The 21386-nt window shown below is 45.0% G+C and overlaps 2 protein-coding genes across 10 annotated transcripts in view; one reads left to right on the forward strand and one right to left on the reverse strand.

The window, feature by feature from the left end:
• Positions 1–21386, reverse strand: part of PACC1 (proton activated chloride channel 1) — a 74995-nt gene that overhangs the window by 4209 nt on the left and 49400 nt on the right. For 4 of the 9 annotated variants that reach the window (XM_072332566.1, XM_072332565.1, XM_072332567.1 and 1 more), the window contains 5 exons: positions 10511–10607; positions 9083–9292; positions 7035–7189; positions 5379–5521; positions 362–506 (listed from right to left, as the gene is read on the reverse strand). In XM_072332566.1, the coding sequence (XP_072188667.1) occupies positions 362–506; positions 5379–5521; positions 7035–7189; positions 9083–9292; positions 10511–10550 (693 nt within the window). In that variant the 5' untranslated portion in view covers positions 10551–10607. Of the gene's footprint in view, positions 1–361; positions 507–5378; positions 5522–7034; positions 7190–9082; positions 9293–10510; positions 10608–11941; positions 14630–21386 lie in introns of those variants that run through there. The other 5 variants (XR_011903113.1, XM_072332564.1, XM_072332572.1 and 2 more) reach the window with 4 other exon arrangements.
• On the forward strand, positions 14510–20267 carry NENF (neudesin neurotrophic factor). The gene is made up of 4 exons (XM_072332573.1): positions 14510–14963; positions 16109–16169; positions 16975–17078; positions 17496–20267. Exons 1-4 carry the CDS (start codon positions 14799–14801, stop codon positions 17670–17672), a joined length of 507 nt encoding a protein of 168 aa, XP_072188674.1. The 5' UTR covers positions 14510–14798; the 3' UTR covers positions 17673–20267.

Consider the following 21386-nt stretch of genomic DNA (forward strand, 5'->3'; position numbering starts at 1 on the left):
TTCTCCTGAGAAGCCAATCTCCTCCACGCCAAGAGCAGAGCTCATCAGGACATCTACAGTTTGACTGAATTTCTCCACACTGAAAGAACTCGAGTAACTGCAGAGATGGTTCAGACGACAGACTGCTCAGCAGCAAGGGCTACAGCAGATGCCATTAAGCAGAAGCCAGACTCCTGGCATTTCACTTCGAACAACCAACCAAGGCACCCACCCCTTCCTCCAGCTCACACTGCTACCTGCTCCAAGCGCTGCTCAGTTGGCCAGTTGCGACTAGAAGCAGCCTACTCTTTGGCAGCTACCAGCTTTTTAATCACATAACACGGCCCAACATCCTTATGGCTTTTTTTCTTTGCTTGCTCACCTCTTGTTTGAATTCCACCGTCTCTCTACCATCCTCTTCCTTCGTTTTCACCAAGGACATCTTGACCCAAGTCCGAAAGCCTCCAGAAAACTTCCAGCTGGAGTATGAACTTTCACAGTCCTTCATGAATTCGGCCTTTTCTGGACTAAAGGAGAAAGAACGTTACTGTGCTGACCACACTCAGAGCAGTGCCTGGACACTGCAGCAGCAGAACGTCAGGTCCACAAACATGTGTTTAAAACTCCTCTGAAATACTGACTGCTATAATTCAGCATATTTAAAACACTGTTAGCAGGAAAGTTCTGATTAACGTTAGCACTTGTGCTCATGTTCTTAATGACAGGAGACTCACCTGCTGCTTTGCTGCCCTGGAGTTCTACCTCCCCCTGCAGACTGTGCTGCTTTTCAGGGGAGCTTTGTCCTGCTCATGTGTCACCACTGGAAGAGGGAGGAAGAGAGCCAGGACTCCAGCTAACAGCTCACCACAATGCTAAGAAGCAAGAGATGGAAGGAATAACCTCAGGCCGAAGCAAGCTGCTTCACCCCATTTCTGGGGAGCAAATAAACTGCTTGCAATGGAGACAACATGCCTTGAAATTTACATCTAATGTATTTCTATTAATTTAGGAACAACATAAAGGCTCCTCTCTGCAATACGGCTGTTTTCCCAATACACAATCACAGCTATCTGCAGCCCTGGAATAACAGGATTGGTTTATATCTTTTTATATTACTGTGACTTTCTGCCGTCTTAAATCCTCCAATATCCCTCATCCTGCAAGTAGGAACGAGGTTGCTCTAGGGTAGGAACCGGACATGCCCCGTCTCTATTAAATGCACAGGACACACTGAATTAACCATTCCATTTACTTGGAGCTTCTCAGTACTGTCGTTTTAGCCACTTTCATGACATCCCCATGAAATAAGCCTGTCTCTACAGCTGCTTTTCCACAGGGTTTCGACTGAAACAAACAGGTAACCCACTGCGATGAGTCACAAAGCATTAAAAGAGACTGCAAGTTTTTAGTGAATCTCAGGTTTGGAGCTATGGCAGGGCATGCTGCTCCTTGAGGCCAGGGGAAAGAACAATGTTTTTGACCCAGAGTAAATCCACCTTCTGAGGTGAAGGGAAAGGGCAGAGGAAGCTCATGGCAAGGTCTGCTGGAAGTTGAAGCCACTTTGGTATTCCAGGAGAAAGATGCAAGGAAATCAAGAGTGACCTTGAAGATCTGCCACCACGTACCAGCACTGGGTGGATTTACACCTTTTCCAACTCTTCCCTCAGTTTTCAGAACTGGGGCTCCTTTCTCTCTGATAAAGAAAGATGACTCGTCCGCTTGGCAGCACGTGCACGGACTGGTAAGATGACCATGCTGATGGCTGCTCTGCGCTACACTGACTGCTCAGGATGCACGTGACAGTGGCAGGGCACAACCCAGCAAGGTCACTGCTCTCAGCTCAGGGCTTCGGGTGGAGGGCTCAAACACAGAACTCCACCACACACAGAAATAGAAAGGAGAAGCATTTCCAGAAAGAAAAAACAATGCTCTGCTAACCATCGAGATACTGCACAGTGCTTACGCCATTTAGGAGATATTCAGCTCTCTGTAACATTAGATGCAGCTCTCCAATCCCATAGTGAAGATGTAGGCAAAACACGAGAGGAAAGGCTGACTGCTCCTTGCCATGCAAACCAGTGACAAACCACTTCAGCAGCCGCTCTCAATATTTGGGAACAGCAGCAGCCAGGAAGAGCGTGGCATTTTGTCACTCAGAGAACATACATAATTAGCACTGTGCCAGCCAGTCATGTGCCCAATACACCCAGAAAAGCTTTCCAAACCAACATGGAAAACTGAGGCAGGAAGTTAGGACTCAGAGCTGAACATCACAGCCACAGCTCACACAGTAAGCAGGCAGCAATAGTATACTTTGCCTTCAGTGGTAATTGTAGGCTTGAAAGATTGATATCTGAAGAGAAGCTGTGAAGAGGTGATCTGAGAAGGCATCTCCTTGCGTGTGCCAACCATCCACACCACTGCCATCGAGTCAGGAAAAAAATAAAGGAGGCAGGACAGCGCAGAGATGCAGAAGCTGTGCATGAATAATAGCAGAGGGCAAATAATGCCTGAGTTCCCCTCTGCTGGGGAACTGGAAACTCTCCGACATTACACGGGATGTAACACAGGGTCAGATGTTCTGGTATTAAAGCCTTGGCTCCTCTTCATTACCATTTATTTCTCTGCACACAGCAATCCAGAGAAGTGAACACGGAGCTCTGTTTAGACCCTTAAATAATCTCTGCCCCGTTCTGACTGGTATTCGTCATCTCACATAAGTTATTTTACATGCTAAAATAACAGTACTTTTGACAGTAATACGTTCAGAGGATTTTCATCTTAAACCCATGTATTACACTAATGACAGTTCAGGAAAGGAACTTGCATACTTAGCTACCCATTTTTGGTTAACATGCAAGGGTTTCATTATTCCCCTTTCTCCATCAATGTGGTACACACAGCAGCTGCCACCGGCTTCAAGAAAAAACACAAAAGAAGAAAATCCATTGGCAGTAATTCCTCCAACTCACAGTCCGACAACAGCACCCAATTCAGCAGTGTTCTGTGAAGGCCAAAACAAAGCCAGCACACACTGCCAGTTTAATACAGGCTGGTGATCCAATTTTAACATGAGAGCTACAAAAAATAAAACCCTTGGCAGAAACAACTGGGCCTTGCTTGAGTCCTCGCCACTCAACTAATTCTTAAAGCACAAGAGTCTACAAACCATTGTTAGTATTGCTTACAGCTGATGCTTGCAGCAGCCTTCACTGGTTATTGTTAATACCCACAGAGAAGTTGTGGTGGTGCAGATACAGCTGGACTCTTCTCATTGATTGCAAAGAGGGCAGTGTTCAGATTACGATTTATGATCAAACATCCAACACGTGCACTTTGCAGCAGCCTGACTGTCCAGCCCAACCTAAGCTGTTTGCTGTTAGCAGCCATCCTAAAAGCTAACTAAAAAAAAAAGCCCTGTAAAGGTAATAATGATATCTGAAGAACTGCAGCATGCATCTCAGCATCTACAGGAACACCACAGCACTTTACATTCATTGCTGGACTCCGTGCTAAAAACAAGCTCTTGTAACCCACAAGTGATACATGTGGTCAGGAAAAGGAATTAACAACAGCCAAATACTGGTCAGTATTTGAAGTTTTTTTAGAGTCTATGGAAGGACAAAGGAACACTGTCAATACACAACAGTTTCTGAGGATATTAGCCCAGACTTCCCATCAGCTACACTGAGCATCAGCTGAGGAACCAGAAGCCATTTCTATCTTCCCTCCTGCTAGAAGCTGAACAGAACGAGCAGATCCCACAAATGCAGGATGTTCCACCTGCAGTTCACAGTCAGGAGAAAAGATCAGTTTTCAGCCTGTCCTGAACCTGTCCTGTTTGTGCCCTGGGACACCAAGAGGGCAATACACAATACTGAGCAAGACAAAGACATACAGTTTGTACTAGGCTTTGGAGAATGCCTTAAGAGACAGTATCAAATATCTTGCGCACAACTGATTCTCTATTTCAGCTGGACAATCAGATCATTTACCAGCACACTTGGAGGCCTTTGCCAATTTTACCATTATCTGGATTAGTTCAAAACCACCCTTAATCTACATTCCTATTATGTGCTACAAGCTGGCACAAAGGATGCACCTTCATAAAGACAACACCATTTCCTACCTTTTTGCTTTGCTTCAAACATAACCTGGGCTCAGTCTTCACTCTCCCAGCAGAGACAAGGCAGCTTCTTTAGGAACAGAGCATCCTTTCCCTTTCTCTTCAGGGATCAATTCTGCCATCTAACTCATCTGATCTGGGAAACCTGGAGTAAGGATGTTGCAATCCCCAGTTTCTTCAGGCAGCTTACAGATGTTTCTTACTGGATTCATCCACTCTGGCTCAACTACAGCCGTCAAGCTAGGGCCTTGGCAATACCATTTAACGTTGTTTTTCACATCTACCCAACCTTTGCACAACATACCATACAAGCATTTCAGAAAGCAGCACACGGACTTGTCTGCAGGCAGAGACAGGTTGCAGGACATGCATGCTTTAAGTGGGAAACAAACAGCTCTTCAGAATGGCTTATCTGCAAACTGATACAATGAGAACAGAATGGCAGCTTCCAGAACTCCGGTCAGCACAGGCCAACTTGTGTCTTTGTAAGTTAGCTCATTCTGCACAGGAACAGCAAGCAGACACCACACTACCACCCCTTCGGATCTTCATCCACTGGGGATGGTCTCAGACACTCAATCACGTCTTGAAGCACAGAAATAACTGAGCACTTTGCTGGAATCAGTCCCACCATTCCTGCACTGCCTGCCCAAAATACCTGGAACATTCGCACTGTTCAGATGCATCTTTGTGCATTTACAGGAAGTACCTGAAAACCTAAGCTTAATATTTGTCTCTTTCACTGAAGTAGAAATGCTTTCTAAAACGCAAATTCATATAACTGGCCTTCAGCCATCCAGAAACACCATGAGCGAACGCTCTCAGTCTGCTCCTCTGTCGGAAATACACCAGGATGAACATGCCCAAGCCTTCAAAAGCGCTTCATTACAATAATGGGTTATTTTTCTTCCTCTCCCTCACCTTATTTCTCTCTGCATAGGCCCTTTACCACTCTACATCTGACCATTAACAAATTAAGGCTCCTTACTAGGTACCACTGTGCCTAATGGGTCTTGACTGACTTTTCATCTGAACCACAGCGGGAAAATCAGAACTCAACTTTAAATTAAAAGCTAAAATCAAGCTTCTCACGAGGCGGGAAAAAGGTTGGAGCTTTCAAGAATGTTCAAGCAAGGACTAATTCCACCCCTATTAAAATAACCAAAAGGTTGATCAGTCACTTCAATGGCACTGCTATCAAATCAACACAAAGCATTTTTAAACCCCCAGCTGTAACAGCTCAATGCAGTTACAGGCTCATCCCTCCACATACCTGTTGACAAACTCTTGGAAAGAAGAAAACAGAAGGTAGTCAATGGCATTAAAATCTTGGTCTGTTCCATTTAAGTGAAACTGCAAGAACACCAGCTCCTTCTTCTTCACATCACGAGGGCCTTGAACAATCAAAGCATACTTCTATAAGCAGACAGAGAGACAGTGAGAGTAGGAGAGGAGGAATCCTCATTTCCTGTTCATGAATTTGCCACCTGTCACTGATACTCTATAGAAATCTAATACAGAATGAGGTTCTCCTCGTCTCTAGTAAGCAGACATCGGTTGAGACATCCACAAACAACATCTGCCAAGCAAATGAGAATTCCACCTCCTGGTAGAAAAATGAAGTTCCTAAGTCAAAATTCAGAGCGTTGCTAAGAAATCTGCACAAGTTCCATCACTCTGCACCACTTCCATCGATCTGCACCACTTCCATCACTGTTATTTGGGTTCATGTGGAATTATCAGCTAAGGCTCTGCAGCTTGCATTCTGCAGAAGGACAATCAAGACAGTTTGGGGCATTACAGTCTGGGCACTTTCAGTTCTTGACATAAAACAATTTTCATTTGAAGTCTGATGTAGAGAACATCAGGCTTGTCCTTGAGAAAGAGGCACAGTTTCATAGCCCTCGAGCAAGCTGCTAAGGAGGGAGGGAATGAAAGAAAAAAAAGGTAGCTAGCAGGCAAATTACTGCTTAAAGTGCAGGATTACACTGGACAGCAAGTTGTTGCTTGCAAAATGACTCTGCCAATTCAAACAGGGCGCTGTGTGGCTCAGAGGTCTGCCTCAGTGATTCTCCATTCAATCGGAGGACTGCAAGCTCTTGAACAAATTTACCACACAGCATAACAGACAGGTTCTTAGGTTATTAAAACATGAGGAGAGAAAAAAAATAATAGAGAATGAAATGAAATACATTAAATATTGAGACTTGGCACGTTGTTTTAAAACATACTGGGAGCTTCTTCCCAGACAGAACTGGTGACTAGACAGAAGGAAAAACATGAGGATGGAAAAAAGCTGACCAAAGAGGTAGCTACACTCTTTGTTCATGTCTAGTTCTTTTAGGAACAATCTGCAATAACTTCAGATTAGACACAAATGACCCCACCTCATACTTTCAGTTTCTGAACATTTATCTGTACAGAAGCCAGATTCCCTGCATTTTTTAAGGGGAATTTAGACTGCCATTGAATGTACTGTCTTATCTTATTGGCACATGGAGCTAAAGGACAATAAAATGCTCAGTTGCCTAACTAAGAATTTTCCAAGTGCGACAAAAAAGACACAACTGCTACTGCTTTCAGCATTACATTTACTATATCAAAGAATGTGCTTGCACTCAGGGGATGAATTGAGTTTAATTGTGCAAAGCAAGACTTCCGTTCCATTCAGGTCTGCTTGTTACACAGAGCCACAGACAGCTGATCATCGATAACATGTACACAAACTGACTGGGGTATTTTACATTTCTGAAACTATGAAGGGATGGTTTAGAGGAAAAAAGGAAACTTAATAATAGGAAAAAAAACCAACCCTAGAAGCAAGGATATTTTGCAGCATTTCATAAACATTTCTACTCTCAAGTACCCCTACTGCAAGCAGAACTCCCCCGCACCCCACTGAATAAGCTTTATTCTGTTGTATTATTACCATCGTTTGATTAGTAAAAGGATCTGTGTAGTTGATTCTCTGCGTGGTGCAATCAATTTCTCCTGGCTGACCTGGATTTATCAGAGGCAGAATGTGATCATAGTAATGATGCTTGCAGCTAAGCAGCTGAGCCTTTCCTGGGTAAAAGGCAATACCTGTTTTAGGAGAGAAAACATTGAAGAGAGCTGACATTCATAGATTTTCACTCTGGGATTTAATCCCACAGGACACTGAGTCGTCCTGCCAAGATCCAGCAGCACAATCAAATTACATCCTGTGCTTGAGTACGTTTCTGCAGCAGGACGATAATGCCAGCTGCACTCATCAGGACAGAAGTCCTGCAATGCACTGAAGAAAATCCAGGTTTCTTTTGAATTACTGCAATTCAAAGCTCACAGAAGTTACAAAGCTCCCCTCATGCTCCTTAGCAAACAGCTAAGGAGTCAGTCCTTCCAGCCCCAGACGAGACGAAAGCACCAAGTAAGCTAGGAGATCACTGAAGTTAGATGGGACACAAAGTGCTTCAACACGTATTTACTCAGATGTTATCATTTACTTCATGATATTCTAAAAGGAAAAAACATATGTGCTATATATGTGAGATAAAGCCCACCAACTAATCTCATAAAAGTGAAAAGATGCTCTTCAGAACATCTAGCATCTTCTATTCATAAAATACAACGTTGCGACAACCAATCCCTTATTACTTTTATTGCTCGGTTGACAAGCTACTACTTCACCTCTATGTGAATACATGTACGTGTATATACCACAAGTCTGTGACTGCATCCCAACAGCAAGCAGAGGTTTCAGACCTCAAATACCTCAGCTGTAGAAACCTAGCAAAATACAAGGCCCCAATCCAAACGTCTTGTTATGCCACGTTCAGTACTGGAAACAAACTTGCCTGAAGCTAATCTAGACCAACTACAAAAAATAAAGTATGATCTATGAGCTGTGCGATTAACTCACACAACTGAGATGACCTGTCCACCAAAATGTGAGATGTCAGAGTAGTCAGAACACATCAGTCTAAAAATGCTTTATTCCTTCCTTTGGTGCTTCATGCATGCAACTTGTTACCTTAACAGAGCAATGAAGGCAACATTAATGTGCACATTAGCAAAAGGCTACATTAATCCTACAAACATCTGTAAGAATAAAGACAACAAGAAACACCTCACAACTACAATTACTGGAACTGTGATATTTAAGATGTGGTAATACTTCAAACAGAAATGTTACTCTCACACTGGAAACTAACATACAAAAGGCTTCCAATGCTGTCTGAGCTGCACTTGCTACCACAGCTCTATTTGCAAATGGCTACCAGATAAGTTTTAAAAGCAATTATAGAACTCACGATCCAAAAATGCTTCTGTGCAGGAATCCCTCCTGCAAACTGCAGTACAGTTTTCTGATGCCACATTACATTTTTATGCCGACACTGTTCTCTGCAGTGCCATCACACTGTCACTGCCTTCTGATGTACCTCCAAGTGGTAAAGAATTCCAAACAGACGTAGGAAGTGGCACTGCTTCTGGGTTAGTTGGTTTGGGTTTTTTTGCTTGGTTGGTTGATTTTTGTTGTTATTATTGTTGTTGGTTTGAAAAACCATTCTGTACTGCCAGCAGCACCTCAGAGTCCAGTGCAGGGGTGAGATCCTGGAACAGATCCTATGTGCTCCACTGCCTCAGTAATGCCATCTGCGGAGCATTTCCATGAGAAACCATCTTCTTTCCCTATGAGGGCCCGAATAGAGTGTGCAGACACTTCCTGTCTATCAAATGTTGCGTGACCGTCCGCAGCCACTGTCCCTGTTATTATACCATGTCACTGGCAGGCACATATTTCCCCCCAAATCTGACCTACAATATTAACATTTCCATGTAATGTCAAGGCAACACACAATGAAAAAACTGCAATCCAAAGATCTGTGTCAAAGCACTGTACGCACCCAGGGCCCACGTAATCAATGCTGAGTAAATGTAAAACAGTGCAAGACAAACACGAACAATTCTTTCCTGTTTATTAGCTACCAGTCTTACCAGGTGCGTCGTACAAGGACACTTCCTTGTAAGAGACAGACATCACAGGGTGCTTGAGCTTCTCCCTGAAGTCACTGATGGTTTGGTAGACAAGGAATACAGCTACAGCCATCAGCAGCAGATAAATGAACAGAAGAATTACTGAAAACACATTCTTTAGGCAGGTCTTGCTGAAACGCAAGGAAGGGGCACTGGTACCCAGTTCACTATCTGGAACCAAACAGAACATGAATTAGGACCCTGAAATGCAGGATTTGGGGGCTGAATTTACATAGTGTTTGTTTAAAGATCAGTCACTTGAGAGGAAAATATACCCTAAGCTCACTTTGATTTAAAAAAACAAAACTATTGCTGTCTTCAATGACCAGCGAGACAGATGCTTCCTCCTGAAGCACGAGGCACCATCTTTGGACGGCTGTGCCTCTTGATTAAACGTTGAACTTGGCATTCACCAAAGGACAAGGCAGGAAACAGCATTTATCTTCAAGAAGGCCAACCAGAAACAAAGTTCAAAGTTCACAAGACAAAGTCTGTTAGCGGTCCATCTTTCCTCCTGGAAAAAACATCCCATTTCTCCCTGCTTCCAGTCTGATCTGATCCTGCCCACCTCCAGCATATGTGTCGGCAGAGAGCCCCAATATTCTAATAATGCTCTTACAAAGTTAACTGCATGGCAGTGCTTTTCACAAAAAAAGGCTCCATCCAATTACATCTCGGAAAAAAAAACAAACAGACCCATTTCCTTCCTTCTTGCCTTCAAAGCTTATTCTCTGAAGAGCTTCTTGCTAGTTCCACTTACGCACCCAGAGCTACACAAACACTGTTTACTCCTCATTCCTTTGCATTCTGAACTTCTTTTGGCAGTACTTGTAAGAAAAAAAATCATGTACCGAAGTTACGCCTTCCTATTTTGATTGTGAGCGATATAAAGCTGAACATGCAAAATAAACATAAAAACCAAACCCATGGAAGGAAATAAATAGGCATATTTTAAAATGACTTTTCTGTGTGGTGTAATTTAATGAGTCAGGCCCTTTTAGGCCATGCCACACTCTGCCCTTCAGCTATAATGGCAGGGTTTGCTGTTTGCTCCTTACCACAGCAAACACTGGCCTTTTTGTAGCTCCTACTGAACGCGCAACCACATACAAAGGTCCCTGGCCACACAAGTGTTCCAAACTTCATTGCCAGGAGACGTCAGCCAAGGAAATTAGGTCATTAATATGCATAAAATTGCACTATTAACAAAAAGTCTGTCTTGAGCAGCTGCAGAACGTTTAGGGGATATTCATTTCAGGTTGGCGTACCTCAGTGTTCAAATCTGGCCTGCATCAGCCCATTGATTCAAAAAAACCCAACAAAAAAACCCACAACCTTGCACAGAAACAGCTCACCAGGCACAGAAATCTTGGGGTCAGCAGTTCTCACCTGGTAAAATAGCAGAGCTGGTGTCTTCATCAACTCCCATCTCTCCCTCTCCTTCATCCGTTGGGTTTTCAGATACTCGTTCCACATCTTCACTCAGCTGTGTAGTTAAAACAGTGGTTCAATTTCCAAACATACTCTCAATTTGCAATAGCTGGAATTTCTATGGTACAAATATGAGAGGCTCCAACTAACCCAACACACAAAACCGTGCCCACAGTCCAACAGCACCCAGTGTCTGTTCCCGTTCTTCACAGGAGTCACATTTGCGTAGATCTAGAGCTGAGAATTAAGTGCCACGCACACCGCATTTAACCTACTTCTGGCCTGCTGCCTCAAGAATAACATCACCTTTTCCTTCAGGATGGATGCAATTGTTTCTCTGGCAGTTTCAGCTCACACAGAACCCCCAGTTAAGGGGATGCCTTCTGAAATAGGCAGGAACTCTGTTCTGTTTCTCAGTAACATATTTTAGGCATAAAGAAACCACAACAGACTAACAAACAGAGCCTCAGCACCCCTTAATATAGAGAAGTATGTAAAAAGCAAATTGAATTTTGACAGATATTAGGACAAATAACTCAGACGCAGTCCCGGCTATATAGGTAGGTGGGTGGGTCATTAAAAGACATTAAGACACCCTTAATGTTTCCTTGAGCTCTCTGTAAATATTATTCTGCGTTAGTGGTGATGCAACTAATTGGTCTTCCAGTGTTTCCACACCAGCAGAGACCTGATGTTTTCTTGTTTTGCTATTCAGAGCTCTGGGTCCCAACAGCTGAGTCGTCTCCATCAGAGTCAGAAGCTCCTCAATCAGAAGATCACATGGGATTAGGAAACAACTGACATTTTTATTGGTCCCCCTCCTGTGTGTTAAAAGTATACCTTGCACGTCTGTCTTCCATGGGAGGGGACAACACAATCTGCAGCACTGTAAACTGAGTCCTGAGCTCACAGCATATCATGTTCTGCACAGTACCCATCCAGCTGAACACTCAGCATCCAATACCTAATTCAGGGAGATAAGCTTTGTTCCTGTTCCAAGGAAAAAGGGTGCACGCTTGATGCAGCAACCACACTGAGTGCTAACAAACTGTACGCTCCCAACTGAACAGTAACTGTCTGTATCCATTAAGTGCTTTTCTTTTGTGCAACTCCAGTACTAAAATTATCATCATTGCATCATTCACAGTTCATCATTTGCATTTATTAGGAAAGAATCCATTAATTTCACATCTCAGAAGGCTGATGCAAAGCCTCCATCACCTTCTGACGCATTTCTGTATTTGTTTCCACCAAACAAAGCAAGCTGGAAGCATTCACCAGTTATTCACGTGCTAAGCATTTAAAACAAAGCACAATTTATGTTGGTATTAGGCATGGAATACACAGGTAAATCATAGGCTACACTCAGCTCCTTTCAAGGAGACTTACCTGGGTATGACTGAAGACATTTTTTGTCCAGTAACCTCTGTAAAATCAGTGAAACTCCAGACTGCCCCTTTATACAGGGCCACGTCGCTTCTACTTGTTTACCTTATCTAAAATAAGCTCTTGTGACACAGGAAGAACATTCACCGAGCCTTTTGCACCAGTTTAGCTACATCAGCTGAAAAGCCACTCTGAATTATACCGACGGAAATTCCTGACCCAAACAGATGACCAGGAGTTACAAAGTCCATGCAGTGTCCCAGCTGACTCCTGTACCTCTCCGGCTGGGTTCCCTGACACCCACACCTCATCAGCTGTCACTGTGTAGGGGGTTAAGTGGGTTCTATTCCTAACAGCAAGATCTCAACAGGGGTTTAAACGAGAACACAGTAGGCAACACTTGTTATCACATTTCGAGAGAGATCCTCTTGATTCTTCTAAGTAGGAGGAGAAGCAGCCAACATAACTTAGAATCTAACAGGAAAACCAGTAAGCAACCACATTTTTTATGATCTCTACTTAAGATGGACATAGCTTCAGACATCTTTCACATGGAGCACCAGTCAAGTACAGATAGTCAAAAGCAGGCAGAACTCACATAGCCTCAGGTGTACTTAGCAATTTGAGCTGAAACAAAAGCCTCCCCTCGACCAACTAATTTCTCACTGCAAATCCCAAACACCTGCCTTCAGAAGAAACAGAGCTAAGTAAGCCCAAACTGTGGATGCTAGAAGCTAGCACTACTTGTGGCCCTACAGCACAGAAACGTACCCAGAGCTGCAGAAAAGCCTGCACAGTAGTACTGCATGCAGTTCATTCTAGCTTCTCCAGAAGCTGGGACAGAATCCCTATGCTGCAGCAGTTGACATCAGTGAAGTTATCAGGCGTCAGTGGTGTTACTTTTTTGTTGACTCCCACAGGCTGGCTTTTCCTCTGCTATTTTTGATAACGAGGTGAAGCATGGTGCTATCGTGCAGCAAAAACAACTCACAGGGCAGTTAAGCTTACAAGAGGACAGGGAGATAGGATATTGAGAGCATGAAGGGCATGAAACAGAGCTTTGTTCAGCAATCCTCTGTGCTCAGCACATGCAGCTGGCTGAGAAACAATGGCAGGAGCCGGCTGGTGACCCAGCAGTTCCTTGCCCATCCCTCACACTGGACAAACAAATGCAGAGAAGATAACTCCAGCTACGTCACCCTCCTTGCTAGGGCAGGCACATCGCTCACTGCCCAGGTGGGTACTTTGGAGCTGGCACATGGAGCAGGGCTGGGTGGTGGTGACTGACACATAGGGCAATATGCATAGTTCAGTCTGCTTTCAGGTGTCTCTGTGATGTCAGTGACTGTCTCAAGCACTCTCCTGAACACAAGCTTTTACACGACTTAAGCTCTTACATGCATTACACACCATGAGGCCCTGGAAGATGTCCAGAGGGTGGTAATGAAGCTGTGAGGGGTCTGGAGCACAAGTCTTTTGGGAACAGCTGAGGGAACTGGGATTGTTCAGTCTGGAGGCTTAGGGGAGACCTCGCTGCGCCCTACAACCACCTGAAAGCAAGTGGTGACCGGCCTCTTCTCCCGGGTAACAGCCATAGGATGAAAGGGAATGGCCTCAAGTTACATCAGGGGAGGTTCAGGTTGGATGTTAGAACACGTTTCCTCTCCGAGATAGCGCTGAGGCAGTGGCACAGGCTGCCCAGGGAGGCAGTGGAGGCACCGTCCCTGGAGGTGCTCAGGAAACGTGGCGATGTGGCACTGAAGGAAGCGGTCAGTGGGCACGGTGGGGTGGGCTGGTGTTAGGCTAGGTGATCTTAGTGGTCTTCTCCAACCTTAACGGTGCCATCCTGATAATGACGGGATGAGGCCTTCCTACTCGATAAAACCCTCATAAGCAAAAGAAGAACCTGTCCCTGCAGGCCTGCTGCTGGACAACGGGTTCATCACCTCCTAACGCCTTTTGCTCCGAAGGCAACAGACAGCTGAAACCGAACGAGCGGCACCGAGCTGAACCGCGGCTCCTTGCAGCCAAACCCCGCCACAGCAGCCCTCGCTTCGCCCCAGGTGCACGGAGCACACAGCTGCTACACGAGCACCGACACACCTGCACCGCTTTACCCCGCGGGATGCGAAAAGCGGCTCCCTTCCGTATCTCCGCCGCAGCTGTGCTGACGGGAACGCCCGACACGAACGAGGAAGGCATCCCATCGCCAGGGCCGCCGCGCCAAGGTGCCGGCTCCTCCGCACGGCAAGCGGCAGCCCTCCCCGCCGCCTCACGCCCCGCGCCGTACCTCCTTGTAAGACGCGGACAACTCCGGCCTCAGCATGGCATCGATCCCCGCCGCCCTGCCCGTGCCGGGCCGCGCAGGCGCTGGTACGGCCCGCCGCGGCGCCAGGGGCTGCTGGGAGGCGTAGTCCGGCAAGAGCCGCGCTGACGGCCGCGGGCTGCGGTTGGCGGCGCGCTGAGCAGGCGGCGGGAGGGGCGGCGCCGCGTTGCTGCTGCGGTGCCGCTCGCCGTTCCCCGCCTGCTTCTGCGGCGCGTGCTCGGCAGCGCCTGGCGACGAGCAAACGGCACCGCGGGCGCTTCTTGCGCACAGACCCGGCGCTGTGGCCGCAAAGCCGGCCTGCGTGGGCTCCCGTCCCGCTGACGCAATCACGGCACCGGCTCGCGTGCGACCCTCCCTGGGGGCGCTAATAACGTTATTCTAGAAGAACAGGTGAACGCGGAACGGTCCCGCTGCACAGCCGGGGCGGCGCTCCGGGCAGGCCGTGCCGCGAGCAGCGCGAGCGGAGCCGCCCCGAGGCGGGTGTCGGCGCTACGCAGCACGGACGCGGCGGGGCGCGGAGGCGGGGCCGGTAGCATGGCGGGCGGCGGGGCGGAGCGGGCGCTGCGCGCTGCGCTGCTGATGGCGGTGGCGGCGCTGGCGGCGGCCGAGCGGGAGCTGCGCTTCAAGGCGCCGCCGCGCGCCGAGGCCCCGGTGCGGCTGTTCACCGAGCCCGAGCTGGCCAGATACGACGGGCAGCAGGTAGGGCCGAGCGGGAGGGAGGGAAGCGGGGAGAGAGGGAGGTCGGACGGGGACTGCCAGGCTGCGGGGCCCCGGCGGGGCGGGCGTTGTGCTGCCCGCCGCTGGCTGTAGGGCTGCGGCGGAGCCGGGTTCGGGTGCTTGTCCCGCTGCGCGGCCCGGGCCTGCCGAAGCTCTGAGCCCAGGAGACGTGTAGTTGCTCCGTGCACTGCTGCATAACGAGGTGGTTGAACTACAGATTGGCGAAACTTTCTCAGGCAGAGGAGTTGGCAAAACTTCGAGATGAGAAATTCCTGTACAGTGCACAGAGAGAAGCCTTCTCTTTTGACAGACATGCTGGCCAACTTTCCTTGGGCCTTCTCTTCGTCCTCCCAGGGAACTCAGCAGCTTGCACACCTCATGCAGGTAGCAGCAGATTCCATTTGTGCATTAATCCCATACCCTCTTAATCAAATAAAGAATGCTGTTCGCCTGCACCTTTTTATCCAGGGCAACATCCATCTGCATTAAGAGCAAGATGCAGAGACAGCGTGAAGCACAAGCAAGAAATGTCAAGGGAGAAAACAAGTTTGTTTGCATACCCACAAACAGACCTCTGCAAAGTAAACAGTTTTCATCCATGTCCATTCCAGAAAAAGGCACTGTGTTATGGAACACAGCCCTACTCTTAGCGCACCCTAAAGCCTTCAGGAGAAGGGCCGGGAGATGCAGTGCTGCTGTCGGTCTTCAGATAGCACTAAGATATCTTTTTTTGCAGGGAGCTGCTTGTGATATAGGAGTGTGCAGCCTTTCTTTCCCTCCTTTCTGGTTCTTGATGTCATTTTCATTGTTGTTTCTTCTCTTTCTGCTGCATATGGACAATAGCTGACACAAGGATGCACGAGTAGGTGGTATCTGAGAGCCTTCAGAGTGGCCAGGTATGAAAATACCATGCACCGCATTGCCCACATACACACAGATGTGCCATTTGTACCAGGTTGTTGACTATGGGCTGTGTATTTGCTGTGCGTTGGATTGTAAGCCCCTTGAGAACCGACAAATAAGCATTGTACCCTTTCCTAAGGATGGAAAGTACAGATTTCATAGGTTAAAGTAATTAACTTTTGCCTACCTTAAGAACTGAGGACATACCAACTTCTTTCTTTCAGGAAGGACAGCCCATTTACCTGGCAGTGAAGGGGGTAGTGTTTGATGTCACCTCTGGAAAAGGCAAGTTGGGTTTTCCTCTCCTTCCTGCTTTGTTTTTTTGCTGTTATTCAGTCATTTGTTTCCAAACGTCTCCAGACTATTAGAAACCCACGGTTCAATTGCAACAAAAAGAAGATATGTGTTCCATTTTTAAAAGAACTCAGCTTTCCTCTGCTGGCACCTCCCACACTAAGGTTGTTTGTAGGATGTACTCTGGTTTGCAATTACTGCATACCCACAGCATAGTGCAGGCAGCTGAGGCTGATGGCAGAATTGCTGGACACGTCTGCCTGGCTCCCCATGTCCTTGTTATCTTAGTACTCTGGGCATGTAAACTGGCCAGATCAAGGCGAACTTGGATGTGCCTGTATCACACTGCATGTATCACATAATGATGTTTGAAGGCACCAAGGGTTCCTGGCCACTGAACTTAACGCCATAACAGGCCTTCATGGCTTGCTGCTCTGCTTGTCCGAAGCTCATTCATATGCCTTGTTTGGGCATGCGTATCTGATGATCCTCAGATCCTAAGTGAGCTGAGGCTTGCTGCTGCAGATTCTGGAGTCTACAAACAGTCTGTGAGAACGTAAAGCATTGCTCCCTAAAGTGCTGGAATTCAGAGGCTGTGTTAAACTCCATCCTCCACTTTCTGAGGACTGAGATAAACAAGCATGAGTTTTGGAAGCAGGAATCTTAGACTTGAGGCGACAGTTTCAATTCACTAACAAGTGAAATAGGCTGGTGAAAATTACAGGCTGAGACGATCCTCACTCTGTCAGATTATCACTTTGCGGGGTTTTATGTTTGTTTTGTTATTGTTTGACAGAATTCTATGGAAAAGGAGCCCCATACAATGCTTTGGTTGGGAAGGATTCAACAAGGGGAGTTGCAAAGATGTCTCTGGATCCAGCAGATCTTACTCACGACATAGTAAGAAACTGATTTCTTAATTTCATTCCGTCTTGCAAAATGTCATTCTTTTGCTTTGTGTGCTAGTTGGTGTGCGTGAAAAGCTCAGAAGGATGATGAGTGATAACATTCAATTAGCTGGTATGAGAATGGAGCATTTGGTTGGAAGGGACGTTGGGCTGTTGCTCATTTTACATCTGATTTACTTTTTCCAAAAAAAAAAAAAGAAAGGTGACTAACATTTTGTTTGATCTGAATATGTTAAAGTTCCGTAAGGTTGAATGAGGAGAAAGATTAACCTGTAATTTCTATCAATTCAGTTAATGGTGCTCTGCAAAATAAACCCAAAAGCTGACTTTGGATTCACAGTAATCAAAAGAAGAGGAAAAATTCATTTAAATACCTGCATTTTTGTTTCTTTGACTCAATCTCATTTAGACGGGACTCACAGAAGAGGAACTAAAGTCACTGGATGATGTCTTCAATAATGTTTACAAAGCCAAATACCCAATTGTTGGCTATACTTCTCGAAGAATTCTGAATGAGGATGGCAGCCCCAATCTAGACTTTAAGCCTGAAGATCAGCCACACTTCAACATTAGAGATGAATTTTGATAAACATTTTTGTACCTGGAAAATGCCTGGGGAGAAGCATGAGATATTTTCCTGAAAGGCAAAACGCAATGTACTGTATATGTGTGTACACATCTGTATTGTCTAAACAGAAGGCTGATTGCTGATAGCTAATTTTTGTAATGAACTCCTGAAAATATGAAAGAAAACAGTATTAGTGGCGTATACACAGGATCTTTGCTCTGAATGGTGGGGATTTTTTGATGTTTTTGAATGTTCTTTCTGCCTGTATTTCTTTGTTTGCAAGTACATTACGTAAAATTACATTTCTTAGCAGAAAAAGAAAGCCTTTAAGGGTTGAAACATGAATGGTCTTTTTGTGAATCCCGAATTGCTTTTCATTCTTTGGAAAAGCAATGCATTATCTGGATGAGCTAACATCAATTCTCTGCTTCATGTGAGTATTGGCCCCGTGTGTATAAGGAGGTGTAATGGATGCTTGTACTTGAACAGGCATCGTGGCTTTACTGTTTGATAGGTTTGAGAACACTGGATATAAAAACACTCGCTCTCAAAACATAGTTACAGTAGAATATTTGTGTAAAGCCTACAGGAAAAATAGGTGTTTTCTCTTCATGAGAACTACTGTGATACTTCATTATTATTATTTTGAAAAAGCAAATGAAGTATATCATCTATATTAGATCATTATGATTTCCTTTTAGCTTCCTCCACTCTTTCTCTGGGCAAAAAAAGGGAACTCACCTACTGTTTACCACATACTCTTGCAGCCCAAGTTTGTTACAGTATTTTAGAATCCTATGTATATTCATGGCATCTTGAGACTTGAAATTGTCAGTATGATTTTTAATTTCTGTTAGTTTTTCTTTGTTTTTACTCCGGCTTTGTCGTCGTTGTTGTTGCAATGAGATAAAGCATTCATGTGTTTCTCCTTTTAATCTAAAATAAGCCTCCAGGTCCCCGAGGGCAAAAACGCAGTAAAGCAAGAGGACAGTACAAGCGTGCACTATATAAATTGCTGCTGACCACTGACTTCTAGAGTAACTGAAGAGGAATGTAAATTGTCACATGGGTTTTTTCAATCACTGCAGCAGGTTGACTTGCTATGGAAAAACTGAGCATCTGCTCCCACTTCCTCAAAGATGTTTTGTTCTATTTCTTTAGCATTTTGGCTGTTGTTAGAAAGAAATGTATATAGATGATTCTCCACTTTAGGCTTTGGATGCTGTGCTCTGACAAAGGATCTGCTGGCTGTCAGTTAAAAAAAACAACAAAAAATACTTTCTATGTATTTATTCTTATTTTCACAGTGCTACTGATTTCGCTCTTGTTTGGTATGTTATCATACACCAGTTATGAAGCCCTAAGAAGGGTTCTGGGGTGAAAAAAGTAAGTTTGCACTGATGAAATTAATACCACTTCAGATGATTGGTTTTGTTCTACTGTCGTTATTATAACTGCTAACCTTTTGATTATACACCACCAGCAGCAGCTGGGAGTTGGCTCCTTGATCTAATATCTGCCCTTCTAATGGCAATGCACATCAGCTCGCTGATAATGACTGCTGTTCTCTTGCCAGCAGTTCTTCCCCTTCCATTTTACTTATGGGGTAGGCTGCAGTAACTGGGCTGCTGTGATTACTATCACATTATTGCTTTATCTGGGAGCAGTTTATCTACCAGCATTTCCTAAGTTTTGTAGCTAGATTGTAACCTATTGCTTAATGTTATCATTCTCTCCCTGCTTTTTCCTGTTAATGCTGATCTCAACACAGGTGATTCATCAGCTCCCATTCATACTCAAATTCAGATGCATTTTGGTGAAGAAACATCCTGCTGCAACAGGAAATAGTTGATATAAACACCACTTTTCATGTGAGATCCTTGTGGATCCAGCCTACCATTATGCCTGCAAACTGAGGGAGATACTCCTGTCCATCCCTTCCGTTACTAATGAATATGATATCACAAATGAAATGAGTGCATTTCACTCAACAGGACAGTCTTATGGCAATAAGCCTTTAAGTGAACATAGGTCCTCAACTACTCTTATAATAAATAAAGAGTATGTATTCAGAGTACCACAATATTTCTTTCAGTGTTAATCTGACGATGCTTTGATTTCTTAAGATTGTTGCTTGCCAGCAGCCTGAAATTTGTTCTGCTTACAAGCAAACTGGTATTGTGTTGTGCAGTCAGTTGCATTTCCCTGACCTCCATATTATTCCAGTAAGACAACTGCCCCCACTATCTATAAATTGCAGTCAAAACAAGCACACTGTGTAAAGCCCTGCTGTAAGACATTTACTACCCCACAGCTCCACTGGAGGGTGATTAATTTCTTGCATCTCTTCCATTGCAAGTACCAATATTTTTGCTGTGCTGCTTCTAACCTGCACCTTGCTGATTTAACATGGGTGTTGGAATGATCTGAGGTTTTAATGGACAGCTGCACCAAAATACCTTATTTCAGCAGTTAACAAAACAATAGTCTGCTTTTCAGAACATATGTAATTATGAAATGGGATTGTCACCTACTGCCATTCAGTGGGATTCAGCTGCACATCTGTAAGATGTGCTAAGTCACAGTGATTCATATTTGCATAGTCTCAGATGAATACTGGATATCCTCAGGAATACCTTCAAATCCCTAGAACTGATGTAAATGGTAACAGTTACACACTTTGCTGCCCATCATCCATGTATACTGTTGCTTAAAGCTCACGTCCATTCAGGAAACACTACAGAGCCACACAACTCAGATGACAGATGGATGCAACATGAGGAACACTCAAAATAAAATGCATGTGAACCCATAACCTGAAAGCTACTTACACTGTCTGAGGAACTGATAGTTTCAAAGATTTTGCCTGTGAATGACTTGATTAAAGCAAAGAAAGACCCTTAACAGTCAGACTTGTAGGAAGTATTTGACTCGGAACCCTACTTCCCAGTTCTGAGAGGTCTCCTTTAAGACTATATGTCTTGGAGCTGGAAGAAAATAGGCTGTTGAAAGGTTAATATGTGAAGCAGAAGTACAGCAGTGGGATTGAACAATCCACAGCAGGTGAGTGAAATTCTACTTACAGAAAGCAGCTGGAGGTTATAAATAACTCACATGAGAGCACAGTTTCAGAAGTGGTGAGAACTGCTGATGCACTCACAGAAAAGGTTGAACTTAGAATGGAAAAGTGTGACATCCCCTATGGATACAGCTCTGGGAAGTTCAGCAGTTTGTGGCTGCTGGCTCCTTGACATCCTCAGTCTCATTTCCAAAAATACAGAGGCATATGGCTTTGATACCTTGCAGCTATCAGAGGTATTTGTTGGATTCACAGCTAATCACACTGGTGCTATTCAGCCCATAACTTGCAGTTCTTCTCCTTTCATCTCCAGAAGACAGTTTAAGAAAGAAGGCTGCAGTTCTCCTGACCAGGGACACAGATCAAAGTGCAATGCTCCACTACAGCTTTGCAAGTTGCAGGTTTTCTGTCTGTTAAATGATCTCATGTTTCCCTTGTATTCCCTTCACCTTTCATCCGTACTGGAACTTTCTGCCATTTGAAGAAGGTAATTTTGCTTGGATACCAGGGCTCATGTTCATCCACATCTGTCATCACTTGGAATTTGCCTATGCCCATCAGATAATTGGAATACTGGTAGGAAGAACAATGACCCCAAAAGTATTTCTGACTCAGCTGCTTAAAGATACTGTATAGAATGTATTTCACAGCAT

The sequence above is a fragment of the Excalfactoria chinensis genome, chromosome 3 (genome assembly GCF_039878825.1).
Source record: "Excalfactoria chinensis isolate bCotChi1 chromosome 3, bCotChi1.hap2, whole genome shotgun sequence".
NCBI classification, from domain to species: domain Eukaryota; kingdom Metazoa; phylum Chordata; class Aves; order Galliformes; family Phasianidae; genus Excalfactoria; species Excalfactoria chinensis.